Source organism: Hemitrygon akajei, chromosome 14 (assembly GCF_048418815.1).
Source record: "Hemitrygon akajei chromosome 14, sHemAka1.3, whole genome shotgun sequence".
NCBI classification, from domain to species: domain Eukaryota; kingdom Metazoa; phylum Chordata; class Chondrichthyes; order Myliobatiformes; family Dasyatidae; genus Hemitrygon; species Hemitrygon akajei.
Window position 1 is genome coordinate 30,591,887 of NC_133137.1, and position 16,098 is coordinate 30,607,984.

Here is a 16,098-nt window from a genome sequence, read left to right on the forward strand (position 1 = left end):
AGTAATAAAAAATATATTAAAAATATAAAGATTATGTTTGATAAAATGATGAAAAGACAGGATAAAATGGACAAGAAAATTAAAAACTTGGAAGAAATAACGGGAGACACCATTGATAGAGTGAATAAAATGGACGATAATATTTCTGCCTGGACATCAGAAAGAAAACAGTTGGAAAAAGTGGATGTATTTGAAAATTTTAAACAGACGAAATTGTTACGAATGTGCCACAACTCTGAGGGGCCAAAGTAGCCCCCTCCTTTTCGAGAATCGCAAGATCACTATTAATTCGGGTCTGGGACCCAGGAATTGAGAGAGAGAGACGTCCAGAATACACAGGTTTTGGAATGTGTCCTGGCCCCAGAAAGGCGGAACCATTGATAACGGCCATTGTCTCTTGGAGACGGAATTGTGTATTGAGTACTGTACTATTCATTGAAGCCCTCAGGGAATGACCAGAGTGGGCTGGTTGAGGGATTGCATCATCCCAACCTGATTGACATCTGAGACCCCGTGAGTAAGGATAAAAGAGGGTCTGGGGAACAACCCCTTCAGACACACCAGGAGAAACGTATGAGACTGGTGGAGGCTTGTGTGTGTGTCCATCCTTGCCCAGATGACAAGTCCTCCACGGAACGGCCTCGCTAAAGGACGAATACGGATCAAGAGCAGATAAAGGAAAGCTGGCAAGTTTCTATTCTCAAAACCTCTCTCTCTCTCTCTCTCTCTCTCTCTCTCTCTCTCTCCCCAACAATTGAAAACCCAGCGGTCCCCAAAGGCTGAAGCCTATATGAACTGCATGAACTGAGTGACTTTTATATTTCCATCGGACAATACATTATCCCCTAGACAACGATAGAGCTATTTCTTATTGATTATTATTATACCCGCACTTTTAGATTTAGTATTGACGACGTATATTATCTGTATGGTTGCATTGGTATTATTTTTGTGTATTTTTATCAATAAATACTGTTAAAAATAGTACCATCAAACTTCAACGGACCTCTCTATCTTTGCTGGTAAGTGACCCAGTTACGGGGTTCATAACAAAATAATATTAAGATTGTTGGACTTAAAGAAGGTATAGAGGGAGAGGATCCAATAAAAAAAATTTCAAAAATGGATTCTGGAAATTTTGGAAATGGAAGAAGGAACTCAGTTAATTGAAATTGAAAGGGCTCACTGAGCCTTAAGATCAAGACCTCAAGTTGACCAAAACCCATGATCAATCTTGATAAAATGCTTAAGATATCAAGATAAAGTAAAGATCCTGAAGGCGGCTGCCCAACGTGCCAGAAAGAGAAATGGGCCATTGATGATAGAAGGGAAAACAGTTCTTTTCTATCCTGGTATAAGTTATGACTTTTTGAAGAGAAAGAAGGAATTTAACCCAGTGAAAAGAGTTTTATGGGAAAAGGGTTATAAATTTATATTGCGCCACCCGGCTACCCTGATAATTTTTTTGGATGATGGAAAAAGATCTTTTACTGATTATCGGGATGCGGAAGAATTTGCACAAGAACTCCCAAATATTCACTAACCACAGCCAAAGATTTAAAAGTGAAATGGATTAAAGATGAAGACAGGGACAGTGAATGGAGTTGATGGATGTTTAAGGACAGAAGAATATTTAAATATATTCTTAATTATATGATACAGGGGGAGAAAGGTAAAAATTTGAGAAATATTAATCGAGTAGTGATATTTTTTCTTCTCTTATATATACTTTTTTATGTTACGGGGAGCTGAGGGAACTTCGGATCGATTGCTACGGGATTCACGTGTGTAATCATGGCGATTGCCATGACCCGCACAACAGAGGGGGTAATGTGTTTTTTCTTTATTCACATCATTAGTAGGGGGGTATTTTGTTATCTTTTTTCTTTATAATCTATTTTTCTTTAATCTTTCTTTCTTTGCCTGGACAATCGGGGGGAGACACATAGCAATACGGAGAATTTTAAAAAGATTCCCCAAGGTACTACGAAAGTTGAAAAGTTAGGTATTACTATAGACTGGAGTAACCCTGTTAAAAATAATGACTAATTTACTGAATTTTTTAAGTTTTAATGTTAATGGGCTTAATGGACCGGTGAAAAGAAAAAGAATTTTAACATACATTAAGAAAATTAAAATAGATATAGCTTTTAGCTGCATTCTATTTGAAAAAATTACTTATAATTTAAGAGATAAATACGAAATATTTCTGAAAATTTGGCACCCTTATTTACAAAAGATAGGATTAAATATATAGGTGCTCCGAAGATAAAATTATTGGTTACTTGGGGAAAGAAATAAATATATATACTAAAGCTATTATGAACTCCATGGAGCATGTGGGGATCTTCCGATATCCAGGCATTCTTTCTTTCTTTCTCTTTTTTTTTCCTTTTTTTCTCTTTCTACAGGGATATGTTAGGGGGGAGGGGTCAGGGGGGAAGGGTTGATACTTTTTTTCCCTTCTGTAACCATTTGAAAATTCAATTAAAAAAATTATAAATTAATCCTATCAGCTACAAAGCAATTGTAAATTGTGTGTGCATGCTTTGCTTAACTGACATCTACCTGACTGTAACTAATGATGAAAAGTTCTTTAATCTTTTTCCTCCCATTCTTCAATTGCTTCTAAGAGAGCAAAATATTAAACAATGAGGGCTCCACTGTGGGCAAAACACAGTGGAAGGAAGAATCAGGAATTCTGCAATACTTATGGGACAAAACCGCGCCAACTTACACAAAAGAGCAGTTGCCTTCCACACCCAATGCAATACGTTCACCCAGACACATTGCACATTATATTTCTTAGACAATTTGTTACTAACCTGAAACCTGAACCTGCTGAGTATTGCTACTATTTTGTATTATTTCATTTTTGTACATATGCTTCTTGCAAAAAAGCACTATAAATGCAATCAATGTTCCATTAATAGTCATACTTTGTTCAGTACACTGCATCCTTCTACAATTACTGAACAATGTACTGGAATGCCCATCTGATGAGCCAAGCAGGACAACAGTACAGCTGTTGTTTGTAGCATGCTGAAAGACTACCACAGTAATGCAGATTGTGGGTATGACACGTAGTTATGATTAAAGATTCAGCAATACCTGAATTCCAGCCTTTAAGCAGAACTCACGCAAAAGAGACACCTTCTGTAGACCAAACTGCTCCACTGCCTGATCAACCCCAGCACTGGAACACACCGATCAAAAACATAATTTTATAGTCAAAGACAGAAGGTAAATAGATGACAGTGACATTTTCTTATTCCCACCGCCCCTTAGCATTATCAGATGTATCATCATCCTGCGAAAAAGTATTACAAGTTTGGCTATTATAGTTGCAAAGTTACAAAACTCTGGTTAGGCCACATCTAGAGTATTGCACACAGTTCTAGTTGCCCCATGACAGGAAGGATGTTGAGGCCTGGGAGAGGCTCAGCAGAATGCTGCCTGGTTTAGAGGGCACGTGCCGTCATGAGTGGCTGGAGAAACTTGGGTTGGAGTGTCAGAAGCTGAGGGGAGATCTGATAGAGGTTTATAAGATGATGAGAGGCAAGAGAGTATCTGCTTCCCAGGGTTGAAATGTCCAATACCAGAGGGCATGCATTGAAAGTGAAGGGGGAGGTTCAAAGGGGGTGTGAGGGGCAAGTTTTTTTTACTTAGAGAAGTGGATGCCTGGAACACGCTGCCTGGTATGATGGTAGAGGAAAATACATTAGAGGTTTTTAAAAGACACTTAGATAGGCTCCTGGATGCAACGGAGGTGGAGGGATATAGACATTATGTATGGAGGAGGAATTAGTGTTTGGGTGTCTTTGATTTGACTTTTTAGGTGATTCGGCACAACATTACGTGCCAAAGGGCCTGTTCCTGTGTTGTATTATTCTATGTTCTAAGCAAGTTCTATCTACCAGTGTATTTTGTTCCCAACCTCTGCTGTTGTATATGGAGATGACTGGTCTAAGTAAATAGGGCTCCTGTAACTCAAAAATTTTACTAGCTGGTTTGCAGGAAAGATGGTGAAACATGGTAATATTTTGCTTGTATTCTTGAACAAGTTCAAACCTCTGCAATACTCATCTACACTCCCAAGCAGGGATCAACATTTCTCCAAAACCGGGGTTTATTAGGAAAATATCCAGGGTCTTGAAGGTTGACTCTCTTCCCTTCTTCAGCTAGTCCATACCCCTGAATCTCACGGTTGCCGTGGAAGTTCAAGGTGTTCAGCAAAAGTTGTCCCACCCCATGCATCAACAAACCAAGTCTTAGTAAAATTTGTTCTTCTATAACAATGGCTGATGGAGAAGGCAGCCAAAGGCAGTTATTGATGCCATTACGTACCAAGCCAAGGCATAGTCAAAGCTTTCAACAGCTTCAATATTAATCTGCTTCCACAGCTCTGTGGAAGTCAGGCTAGCCCATACCACGTCGTTCCCAGCAATCCGCATCTTGCGCTTGTTTTTTTTCTTGCGTGGTGCAATCTCGCCGGGAAGCAAATGTGTAACACCATTGGAATAGGAGCTCAGGAAACAATTAAGGAAGTGACTAATTGCGGATGAAAGAGCTGATAACTCCACGCTCTGTAAGAAAAACAAAGTAAACACAATTAGGTGAACTTCCATTGACAGAAAGGAATGAATCAGTCAATATGGGTTTTTGTAGATCAATCCAGGCAAACCCCCCTTCTCTTACCCTAAGCCTGGAACCCTGCAGATACTTGAAGTATCAATACAGTTGTGGCTTTTTGAAAAGGAATCAACTTCCAGTGAATCCCTGTTACAAAAAGATTCAACCTCATGTCACCCCTCATCTTACATGTTAAATCTATACCCTCCAAATGGTGACCTCTCAGTTAATGACAATAGATTCTCTGGCCTTTCTGGACTCTGAATCTCTCTCACAACTTTCTCTTCTCCAAGACCAATCAGACCAGCTTTTTACCATATCCTTTGTCCTGGTCAGCTTCAATCTCTCACTGCTGCAGATGGAGGCTCCCATCTGCTTCAAAAGGGTGACAGTCATACCAATGCCCCAGAAGAGGAAGGTGAGCTGCCTCAATGACAGTGGCACTCGCATCTAAGTTGATAAAGTGCTTGAGAGGTTGGTCACGGCTACAATCGACTCCCGCACGAGCAAGGACCTAGGGGCACTGCAATTTGCCTGTTGTCACAATAGCAGATTGTAATCTCAGCTGTTGTCACAATAGCAGATTGTAATCTCAGCTGTTGTCACAATAGCAGATTGTAATCTCAGCTATTGTCACAATAGCAGATGCAATCTCACTGGCTCTCCAACCGGCCTTTGATCATCTGGGCAATAGTAATACTTACATTAGACTTCCTCAGCAGGAAACCTTAGTCTGTGTGGATCAGAAATAACATCTCTTCTTCACTGACAAGCAACACTGGCCCACCTCAAGAATGTGTACTTAATCCACTACTCTACCCTCCGTACACCCACAAGTATGTGGCTAAGCACAGTTCAAATGCCATCTATAAATTTGCCAACAACACTGCTATTGTTGGCAGAATTTCAAATGGTGACGAGGTAACGTACCGGAGCAAGACAGATCAGCTGGTTGAGTGGTGCCACAACAACAACCTTGCACTCAACATCAGTAAGACCAGGGAACTGATTGTGGACTTCAGGAAGGGGAAGTCGAGGGAACACACACCAGTCCTCATCTGGGAATCAGCAGTGGAAAGGGTGAGCAGTTTCAAGTTTCTGGGTGTCAACATCTCTCAAAATCTATCCTGGGCCAAACATATTGATGCAATTACAAAGGCAGCACGATAGCAATTATATTTCATTAGCAGTTTGAGGAGTCGTGGTTTGTCACCAAAGACACTCACAAGCTAAAAACTCAGCCAGCTCCATCGTGGACACTGCCCTCCCCAGCACTGAGGACACCTACAAATGGCGATGCCATCGTGGACACTGCCCTCCCCAGCACTGAGGACACCTACAAATGGCGATGCCATCATGGAAGGCGGCACCCATCATTAAAGACCACCTTCGCCCGGGACATGCCTTCTTCTCATTGCTAGCATCAGGGATGAAGTACAGGAGCTTGAAGCCACACTCAACACTCCAGGGGTAGCTTCATCCCCTCCACCATCAGATTCCTTAATGGACATTGAACACCATGAACACTACCTCTTTCTTTTTTCTCCTCTCTTTTTGCACTACTTATTCAATTTAATTTTTATATGTACAATTACTTCTTAATGTAACTTAGTTTTTTTCAGTCATGTATCGCAATGTACTGCTGCTGCAAAACAACAAACTCATGACAAAAGCCAGTGATATTAAACCTGATTCTGAATGAAAACCCTCAACCTTGGAGCCTTCTTGGACTTCACATCCTAAAGTCTGGTCACTAGAATTGATTGCAACACATCTTCAGTAACAATGCAGTTTTAATTACTGGGTTAACAGCAAGAAGTTTCTACCATTAAGGACGAGTTCAAATCCCACTATGGCAGCGAGGAATTTAAAATCAAGATCTAGTCTTGGTCTCCATGAATCTACTGAGTTGTAGCAACAATAAGTGGTTCACTAATGTCCTTCAGGGGAAGAAAAATCTGCAGCATTTACCAAGTATAGCTAAATGCATCTCTGGACTCAACTGTGTTCAATTCTTAACTGGAGCAATCAGTAAAAAGGTGGGTTACAGTGCTTTGTAAAAGGTTATAAAGGCTTAATATTACTCATTATGCCCAGGATCGTATGCTTTCTGAATTGGCATGCCATAATCACATGCATACATGCGTTTCTGAAATTCCTCTGAATTTGTAAGATTTTCCCCATATTCCTACCAAATGAAATATATCATTCCACACTTCCCTGATGAAATTTCATCTGCCCCATGTCCGACACATAATTAAACCATAATGCCAACGAATGATGCACTGCAATTAATTCTGGTGCCAGACTTTAGGATGTGAAAATCCAAGATGTGTTTTCTTAAAATTACCAAGACAATGTCTTGAATGAATGGATTTCCTATGACGAAACATCAGATAAACTAGTCTTATATTACTGGAAGTTAGAGGTGTTAAATTAAACATAACATCCTGAGGGGTGATGTGGAGAGGATATTTCCTCTTGTGGGAGAGTCTAGAACTAGGAGTTACTGTTTAAAAAATAAGGTGTTATTCTTTTAAGCCCTCAAGGCACTTTCTTTCTCTCAGTGGGTCATGGGTCTTTAGAATTCACCTCAAAGACGTTTGGAAAGAGAGTTGTTGAAATTACTTTATTGCGGAGGTCGAAAGAGACCCGATTAGCAAGAGGTTGAAAGATTATTTGCATACTGATGGGAATGGGGCAGAGGTTAAAAATAAATCACCCATATCCCAAGCTGTAGTGCAGATTCGAGGGGCTGAATATCCTCCCTGTTTTTATTTGTTATGTTGGTCAGAACAACAGTTGTTGAGTTATGATTGTCTTATTCAACAAACCGATGCAGCATTTCAACACAGCCAACGGGTCGCAATGCATTTTACAGAAGCATCATCAAAAAGAAAGCAACATAATCCAAACAAAGCTGGTTAAACATGAAGTAACCAGAATAAAATGCCTCGGGATAAAGCACCCTACCTTGTCCATTTTTCTGATGTACATGGTAACAGAGGAGATATCCTGTGCAATTGCTTCATCCCTTTGGAGCTTTCCAATAGAGTTAAGATTTCATAAATATTAGTTTGAGTTACAAACACAAGTAAGTATATGGATCCTGGAAATCCAAAGCAACAAACACAACATACTGGAGGAACTCAGCAGGTCAGGCAGCATCAATGGAAATTAATAAATAGTCAACGTCTTGGGTCCAGACACTTCTTCAATTTCAGCCCAAAACTTCCACCGTTTACCCTTTTCCATAGATGCTTCCTGACCTGCTGAGAGTTTTTGACTCCGCATTTTGAGAGTGTTGCTTTAGTTTCAATTGTATCAGACGTGTATCCAACAAGATGCGTTGTTGGGAAATAAGATAGATGAAAATCTCATGGAACAGGCATAAAGATTGAACTTCTTGCCCCTCTGCCAAAGTGTGCCAGATCATCCTCAGTTTAGCAAAGGGCAATAATTTGTAGCAGATCTGCCTCACAAACTTTACAATATATAAATAATGGGACAGTACTGAAGGAATTGAGAAAGGTCAAGTTGAAACCAACTGGAGTCATCACCACTGAAACTGGCAGCTAATTCAGCACAGAACATCAATGAAACGTGCGATATTACCATTGTGTTGTTCGAGTGTACGAATTGTAACATGCATTAGTTATGGTTACTGAAGCTAATGAGTGTACTCCATGATCAGAGCTGTTACCTGCAGGTAGAGGACTACAACGTGCTTCGCTGCTCGGGTGATGATTTCACTGATCAGCAGTCTCTGTGGAAATGCAAAATCATTTTAAACAAGGACCACCTACTCAAAGTCTATCAATTATACTACTAAATTTTGAATATGAAAATCTAGAGTTAGCTATGTGTTTCATTATCAATCACTTTCTTCCCAAAATAAAATAATGCAATCCACATGTTGTCAAGTACATTTTGAGTAAATACTGGCACATTTTATTACAACTTATTTGTCACCCTGCACTTAGGAGCAGGATGTTTATTATTTTTAAAGATGTCTTTGGATACTGCCTGAGTGCCTTCTCATTATGTGTACGTGTAGCACAACCAGACCCAACATGGTCCACAAGTGTGCACATCTAGGAATACCATGGTCAATTTCAGGGCTCTAGCAAAACTATTGAAAGTAAGAACATTACAAACAGGAGCAGGAGTAGGCTATCTGGCAAGCCTGCTCCGCCATTCAATAAGATCAAGGCTGATCTGGCCATGGATTTATCTCCACCTACCTCTAGCAGTGAAGGCCAACGTTCCATTAGTCTTCTTGACGGCCTGCTGCACTGCACTTTTGTGATTGATGCACACAGACACTCCCAAGTCCCTCTGCACAGCAGCATGCTGCAATCTTTTACCATTTAAATAATACTGAGCATGGACCAACTGGAATTCTTTGAATGCATGACTGAGAGTCACACAATTTTCAACCAAGCCTTAGGGAGAACTTTTAATTATTATAATCATTTACTGGTTCTGTAATCAGACCCCTCCCTTGAAGCATCAGTGACCAGCTACATCAGCAAGTACATTGATGTTACTCTGTCCAAGACCATCACTACACACGCCAACCAGAAGCTGTGGATGACCGCGGAGGTGCGTGCGCTGCTGAGGACCCGTAATTCTGCCTTCAGAGCAGGTGACAAGGCAGCACTAACAACAGCAAGGGCTAAACTGTCCTGGGCCATCAGAGAGGCAAAGTATGCACACGCCCAGCGAATCCACAGCCACTTCCAGGACAGCGGCGATTGTGCAGGTGATGCCTCCCTCCAAGATGCACTGAATAACTTCCATGTTTGTTTTGAGGCAGAAAATGACGTGGCGGCAAGGAAGTCCACCCCTCCTACAAATGACCAGGGGCTGTGTCTCACCGTGGCCGATGTGAGGAGAACCCTGTGCAGGGTCAACCCACAGAAGGCTGCTGGACCAGACAACATTCCTAGTAGAGTGCTCAGAGGATGTGCAGACCAGCTAGCAGATGTTCTCACTGACATCTTCAACATCTCCCTCAGCAGCGACACCGTTCCAACGTGCTTCAAGGCTGCCACCATTGTCCCCGTGCCGAAGAAGTCTTCAGTGTCCTGTCTAAATGACTACCGTCCCGTTGCATTTACATCCATCATCATGAAGTGTTTCGAGAGGCTCGTCATGAGGCACATTAAGACCCTGCTGCCCCCCTCACTGCCCCCCTGCAGTTTGCGTACTGTCCCAACTGCTCAACAGATGACGCCATTGCCATCACCCTCCACCTGGCCCTAACCCACCTGGACAAAAAAGACACATACGTTCGAATGCTGTTCATAGACTTCAGTTCAGCATTCAACACAATCATCCCTCAGAAACTGATTGGAAATCTGAGCCTACTGGGCCTGAACACCTCCCTCTGCAACTAGATCCTAGACTTCCTGACTGGGAGACCTCAGTCAGTCCGGATCGGGAGCAGCATCTCCAACACCTTCACACTGAGCACGGGGGCCCCCAGGGCTGTGTGCTCAGTCCACTGCTGTTCACTCTGCTGACCCATGACTGTGTTGCAACACACAGCTCGAAACACATCATCAAGTTCGCCGATGACACGACCATGGTGGGTCTCATCAGCAAGAACAACGAGTCAGCTTACAGAGAGGAGGTGCAGCGGCTAACGGACTGGTGCAGAGCCAACAACCTGTCTCTGAATGTGAACAAAAGAGATGGTTGTTGACTTCAGGAGGGCACGGAGCGACCACTCCCCACGGAACATCGACAGCTCCTCGGTAGAGATCATAAAGAGCACCAAATTTCTTGGGGTTCACCTGGCTACCATGACTACCATCACTTGCATCCATCATCATGAAGTGTTTCGAGAGGCTCGTCATGAGGCACATCAAGACCCTGCTGCCCCCCTCACTGGACCCCCACCATCACACTGAGCACGGGGACCCCCCAGGGCTGCATGCTCAGTCCACTACTGTTCACTCTGCTGACCTATGACTGTGCTGCAACACACAGCTCGAACCACATCATCAAGTTTGCGGACTGGTGCAGAGCCAACAACCTGTCTCTGAATGTGAACAAAACAGAAGAGATGGTTGTTGACTTCAGGAGGCCACAGAGCGACCACTCCCTGCTGAACATCGACAGCTCCTCGGTAGAGATCGTTAAGAGCACCAAATTTCTTAGTGTTCACCTGGCGGAGAATCTCACCTGGTCCCTCAACACCAGCTCCATAGCAAAGAAAGCCCAGCAGCATCTCTACTTTCTGCAAAGGCTGAGGAAAGTCCATCTCCCACCCCTCATCCTCATCGCATTCTACAGGAGTTGTATTGAGAGCATCCTGAGCAGCCGCATCACTGCCTGGTTCAGAAATTGCACCATCTTAGATCGCAAGACCCTGCAGCGGATAGTGAGGTCAGCTGAGAAGATCATCGGGGTCTCTCTTCCCACCATTATGGACATTTACACTACACGCTGAATCCGCAAAGCAAACAGCATTATGAAGGACCCCACGCACCCCTCATTCAAACTCTTCTCCCTCCTGCCATCTGGGAAAAGGCACCGAAGCATTCCGGCTCTCACAACCAGACTATGTAACAGTTTCTTCCCCCAAGCTATCAGACTCCTCAATACCCAGAGCCTGGACTGACACCTTACTGCCCTATTGTCTTGTTTATTATTTATTGTAATGCCTGCACTGTTTTGTGCACTTTATGCAGTCCTGGGTAGGTCTGTAATCTAGTGTAGTTCAGTCTAGTTTTTGTACTGTGCCATGTAACACCATGGTCCTGAACAACGTTGTCTTGTTTTTACTATGTACTGTACCAGCAGTTATGGTTGAAATTACAATAAAAAGTGACTTGACTTGAGTTGAAATAATCTCTCACTTGAATACCTACCGAGATATGTTCTAAATACTGCTTGTTTTTTGACTGGCTTATCAGCTGCGTTATTTTACCAATGTATCGAATGTTAATTCCATATTTGTGCAGAGCATCAGTCATTGTGGCACCATCTGCAGGTACAACGACATGACTCTCACAGTCTTTGATCTGGAAATCAAAAGGAGGGAGATGAAGCAAGTCTGTGCGGTAGACATCATCCAACATGCACAGCTCCAATATCTGCTCTGAAGCCATGGTGATAAGCATGATGAATCCAAATAACTATGTTAAACATGTCCCTCAAACCTTTCTTGACATTTCTCATGCTAACAAAATAGCTACTCTTGGTTGTTCATTCACAACCAATGATCTAAATATCAACACTCAGCATTGAATTTCCCTTCACCTCTGATAAATTAGCTTTAACTATTTCTGTGGCACAGATGTTGATATTTTCTCATCACAGAATTCATTCTTACAAATCTACATAAAACTTTAAATCCATGAACTTTTTCCATATAGTCACTTACAAAATTGGGAATCTGTACAGACACAAAGAAGGCTGCAATGTCCCTCATCAATCGCTTCTGAAGCTGCAGAGCTTCCTGTTCAGACTCATGAAATCTTATATCTGCAACAAAAAAATTCAATTCCAATTTAAACGCCATCAAAGCAAGTCACCTAAAAAACTCAGCAGCTGTTACATGATGCACAAGCAATTTAAAACGCTTTCAACAGTTCCATCATGCTCAAAACCCATTACTTTCATTTCAGATAAATAACATTTGTGAATGCAATGCCCACTTGGCAAACCTAATCTATTTTATGGTCAACTTGTAATGGAGTAGGCAGATTGGTTTAATGCAAATTGTCGAATGAATGGAAAATCAGAGCCTCAGTATCAGTAACAAGAGAAAGAAACCAAAAGTAACATCATGAAAGATCCCACCCACCCTGCTATCCATCATGGACTGCTTGCCCCACTCGCTTCAGAGAGACTGCATAGCATCCATACCAGGGCCAGCAGACTCAAAAGTAGATACTTTCCCCAAGCAGCAAGGCTAATCATCAACTTCACCCACTAGCCCACCCCTCATCACGTCTGCTTTATCATTTCCTGTTGGCCACCTTATGCACAGGCACTCCTGTGCCTAGCATTACTTTATGGACTTACAATCAATGTACATGAGCTAGTTATGTACTTACTGTTTTTGTTTTTTTTTTGTATTTTTTATACTGGAGTAACAATTATTTCATTAGCCTTTACACTTGCTTAGTGGAAATGGCATTAAATAATCTTAAGCTTAAACACAGTTGTTCTTAATCCTTTTGGAGCTTGTGGTGCATCAGGCAGCACTTCTTGCTGTTTCTTTAGCATTTGTCTGTTTTTATTTCTGAAGCCAAGTTGCTAGTTTGACACTCAAACCAGCACAGATGGAAAGCTTGCAAGGAGCCAGCCGGATTCGAACCCAGGACCACTCGCCTCAAAGTCTGGTGTGGATGCCACTACACCACCGGCCGGTTAAAACTTAAGTGCAAGTAACTTCCATCTTGCAGTCCTTTGTGTAACAGAAATTCAATCTTACAGAATTTACAATCGATACCCGAAATTTTGAATAAACAAACATGATTTTAGTAATAAATAATTTTAGCTCAAATACTGCTCATTACCTGGGCAATACACATTGAGATTGAACCGAATGTCAAAGACACTTTCACTGATGGAGCCCACCTCTTGACATATGGCCTTCATCTCTTCAGCATCTCTTATATAGTCTACGGGGGAAAAAAAAGAAAGTAACCTAACTGTTGTACAAGTTAGGAGAAGGTCATCGGGTACTAGGATACTCAATGCATCTCCAGAAAAATTCAAAAGTAAAATTGAAATACAAGTTGAGTGTAGATCTGAAAAGCTCAAGTACTGGGCACACTGGCAAATGTCTTCTCTACTTTTCCTCTGCTCATTTATCAGTGTGACAGTTTAATTAAAAGATTGCAAAAGAAAACATTCATGTACATATATATATGTATATATATATATATATATAAAACCCTTTAATATTGATTTCAAAGCAGGATCAGATTGCAAGTGGTAGGTTTTTTTCCCCACTTAATTACTGCACAAGTCCAATGCCACTGCCTCAGGTACAGACAGCTGAATAACTGCATGCTGAACCATGTATACATGGGCTTGCCAATTCTGGCAGAATGTATCCTTCAATCATTTCCCATTTCCAACTATCCTACCTCATTCAACCATGTCTGTCCTCTAGATGAAATACTTTTTATCAACAATAAGAAATTTTGAACAAAAATAATAATCAGTTATTTTGAAATCTTCCAAAAGATTTTTCTCTTGGATTATCCATAGCGCGCTCTAGAAAATGACTTGAATTCCCAAGATTCCAGAGGAAGGTTGGCAACTGCATGCTCAATTTTTGATATGCCTGTGTGAATATGTATATATCAGTTGTAGCTATTTAGGAAGGTGACAATGATATTGATAGCTGATGTCCTTTGTATATAGAGAATGATTAAGTTAAATGTGGTTGGAAATTAAACTGAATAAATTCAAGTTAATGTTTACATTCCCTCTTAGAATAGGCCGATTTTAACCCCGAGTAGCAGCACGTGTTGTAGGGCTGTAGGAAGCCTCAAAATGGCAATATTAGTGTTTATTTTGTGCAAGTTTCATTTATTTTCTGCAATTCTATCCATACATTTTATTTTATTTGCCCTGCTGTGTGACAAACTGGGGGTGAGTCTGTGGGCCTGCTCCAGCTGCTATGTCTGTGTCTTCATGTCTATGGACTCAATTTCATTCTAAATGCTGTTGCTTGGTTTTACTGTTTGTACAATTTGTTTTTTTTTCTCTCTCTGCACATTGGGGTGTTCGTCTTTTTTTAAAATTTGGGTCCTTTCGGTATTCTTGTTCTGTGGCTGCCTGTAAGCAGATGGATCTCACGAGTGTATAATTTCCCCTCAGTCTCACAGATTTTTATTCTGAAATATTCAAAGTAGTTACTTCAGAACCAGGGATACAGATTCATTTGTGATTTCTGAACGCACAACATAAATATCGAAGTATAATCTTTTTGGCTATGATGATTAAGAGCATACCAAACCAGCTAATTTGAACCTCCAGAGTCAACAACTCTGATGCATGGCATGCAAACCCAAAGTCCAAGCGGACATGTACGTCATTCCATTGCTCTTGTCACTGTGGAGCAATAACTCTCTAAAGAGAGAATCCAGAAACTCTTTGCATCTAACCCTTAACTCTGTGCAAAGAAGGACTGGTGTAGGAACTGCAACTCACATTTATCAGAATGAGGTTGCTGGCAATGTACCATATTTACTTAAAATTTCTTCAATCTTTTAAATTCCTTGTTGAATGTTGAAAGGCCTTGATAGAGTGGATGTGGAGTGGATGTTTCCTATAGTGGGAGAGTCTAAGACCAGGGGATACAGCCTCAGAATAGAGGGACATGGGATGAGGAAGAATTTCTTTAGCCAGAGTGTGGTGAATCTGTGGAACTCATTGCTACAGGCACCTGTGGAGGCCAAGCCTTTATGTATATTTAAAGCAGAGGTTGATAGATTCTTGATTAATCAGGGGATGAAGGGATACGGGGAGAAGGCAGGAAATTTGGAGCCAGAGGGAAAATTGTATCAGCCATGATGAAATGGCAGAGCAGACTGGATGGGCCAAATGGCCTCATTCTGCTCCTATATCTTAAGGACATGTTAGTGGTTTATTTTATTAAGTTATTTTTTGATTTTTTTACAAATATGTTTTACTAGTCTTTAAATATCTGTCTATCAGCAACATTTAGAAACCTCCAAGTCTTTGGCAATTGGAACTGAAGTCAATCAGGACCTTGCTGAATGCTATTGCACACACAGTCAGTTCCCCCATTGTTCTGCATCCAGAGAAGTTAAAGTAGACAGGCAGGGAATACAGACAGTGAGCACGGTCTGGGACAATATGGTTCAGAGTTTCGGTGCTTTATCCGTCAAATTACATCAGTGCATTGTTCACTTTCCAGTTGCAAAGTTTGCCAAGCCACATTGGCTGAATGAAACATAGCCAGAAAGCACGATATTATTGAAAATACATAGTGCCCTTCACATCTGTACCACCTTCTCATTCAAAAGAAAAGACTTGCATTCAATTAATGGTGATTTCAAATTTATTTATTTATTGAGATACAGCAGAGAGTAGACCCTTCCAGCCCTTCAAGCCATGCAACCCACCAATTTAACGCTAGCCCAATCACAGGACAATTTACAATGACCAATTAACCTCTGGAGGGAGGAAACCAGAGCACCCGGAGGAAACATGCGGTCACAGGGAGAACGTACAAACTCCTTATCGGCAGTGTCAGGAATTGAACCCAGGTTGCCTGTACCGTAAACTGTTGTGCTCACCATGCCACAATGAGTTCACAAGTAATATCATGGCCATTATCCTAAAAAGGAACGGTTCATTTCATTGCCTCTGCTTTCAAGTTGACGATTACATTGATAGCCACTGGGGAAAACAGGATTATCCACAACAGCCCCAGCTACAGATTTCATTGAGAGAAAGCTCCCAGTG

General features: G+C 41.5%; 1 protein-coding gene across 1 annotated transcript in view; it reads right to left on the minus strand.

The window, feature by feature from the left end:
• LOC140738444 (clustered mitochondria protein homolog) overlaps positions 1–16,098 on the minus strand; it is a 93,370-nt gene that overhangs the window by 42,448 nt on the left and 34,824 nt on the right. The window contains exons 12-17 of the mRNA XM_073065731.1: positions 13,170–13,274; positions 12,029–12,129; positions 11,514–11,666; positions 8,336–8,398; positions 4,348–4,586; positions 3,112–3,196 (exon numbers count right to left, since the gene is read on the minus strand). Of these exons, the coding sequence (XP_072921832.1) occupies positions 3,112–3,196; positions 4,348–4,586; positions 8,336–8,398; positions 11,514–11,666; positions 12,029–12,129; positions 13,170–13,274 (746 nt within the window). The remainder of the gene's footprint in view (positions 1–3,111; positions 3,197–4,347; positions 4,587–8,335; positions 8,399–11,513; positions 11,667–12,028; positions 12,130–13,169; positions 13,275–16,098) is intronic.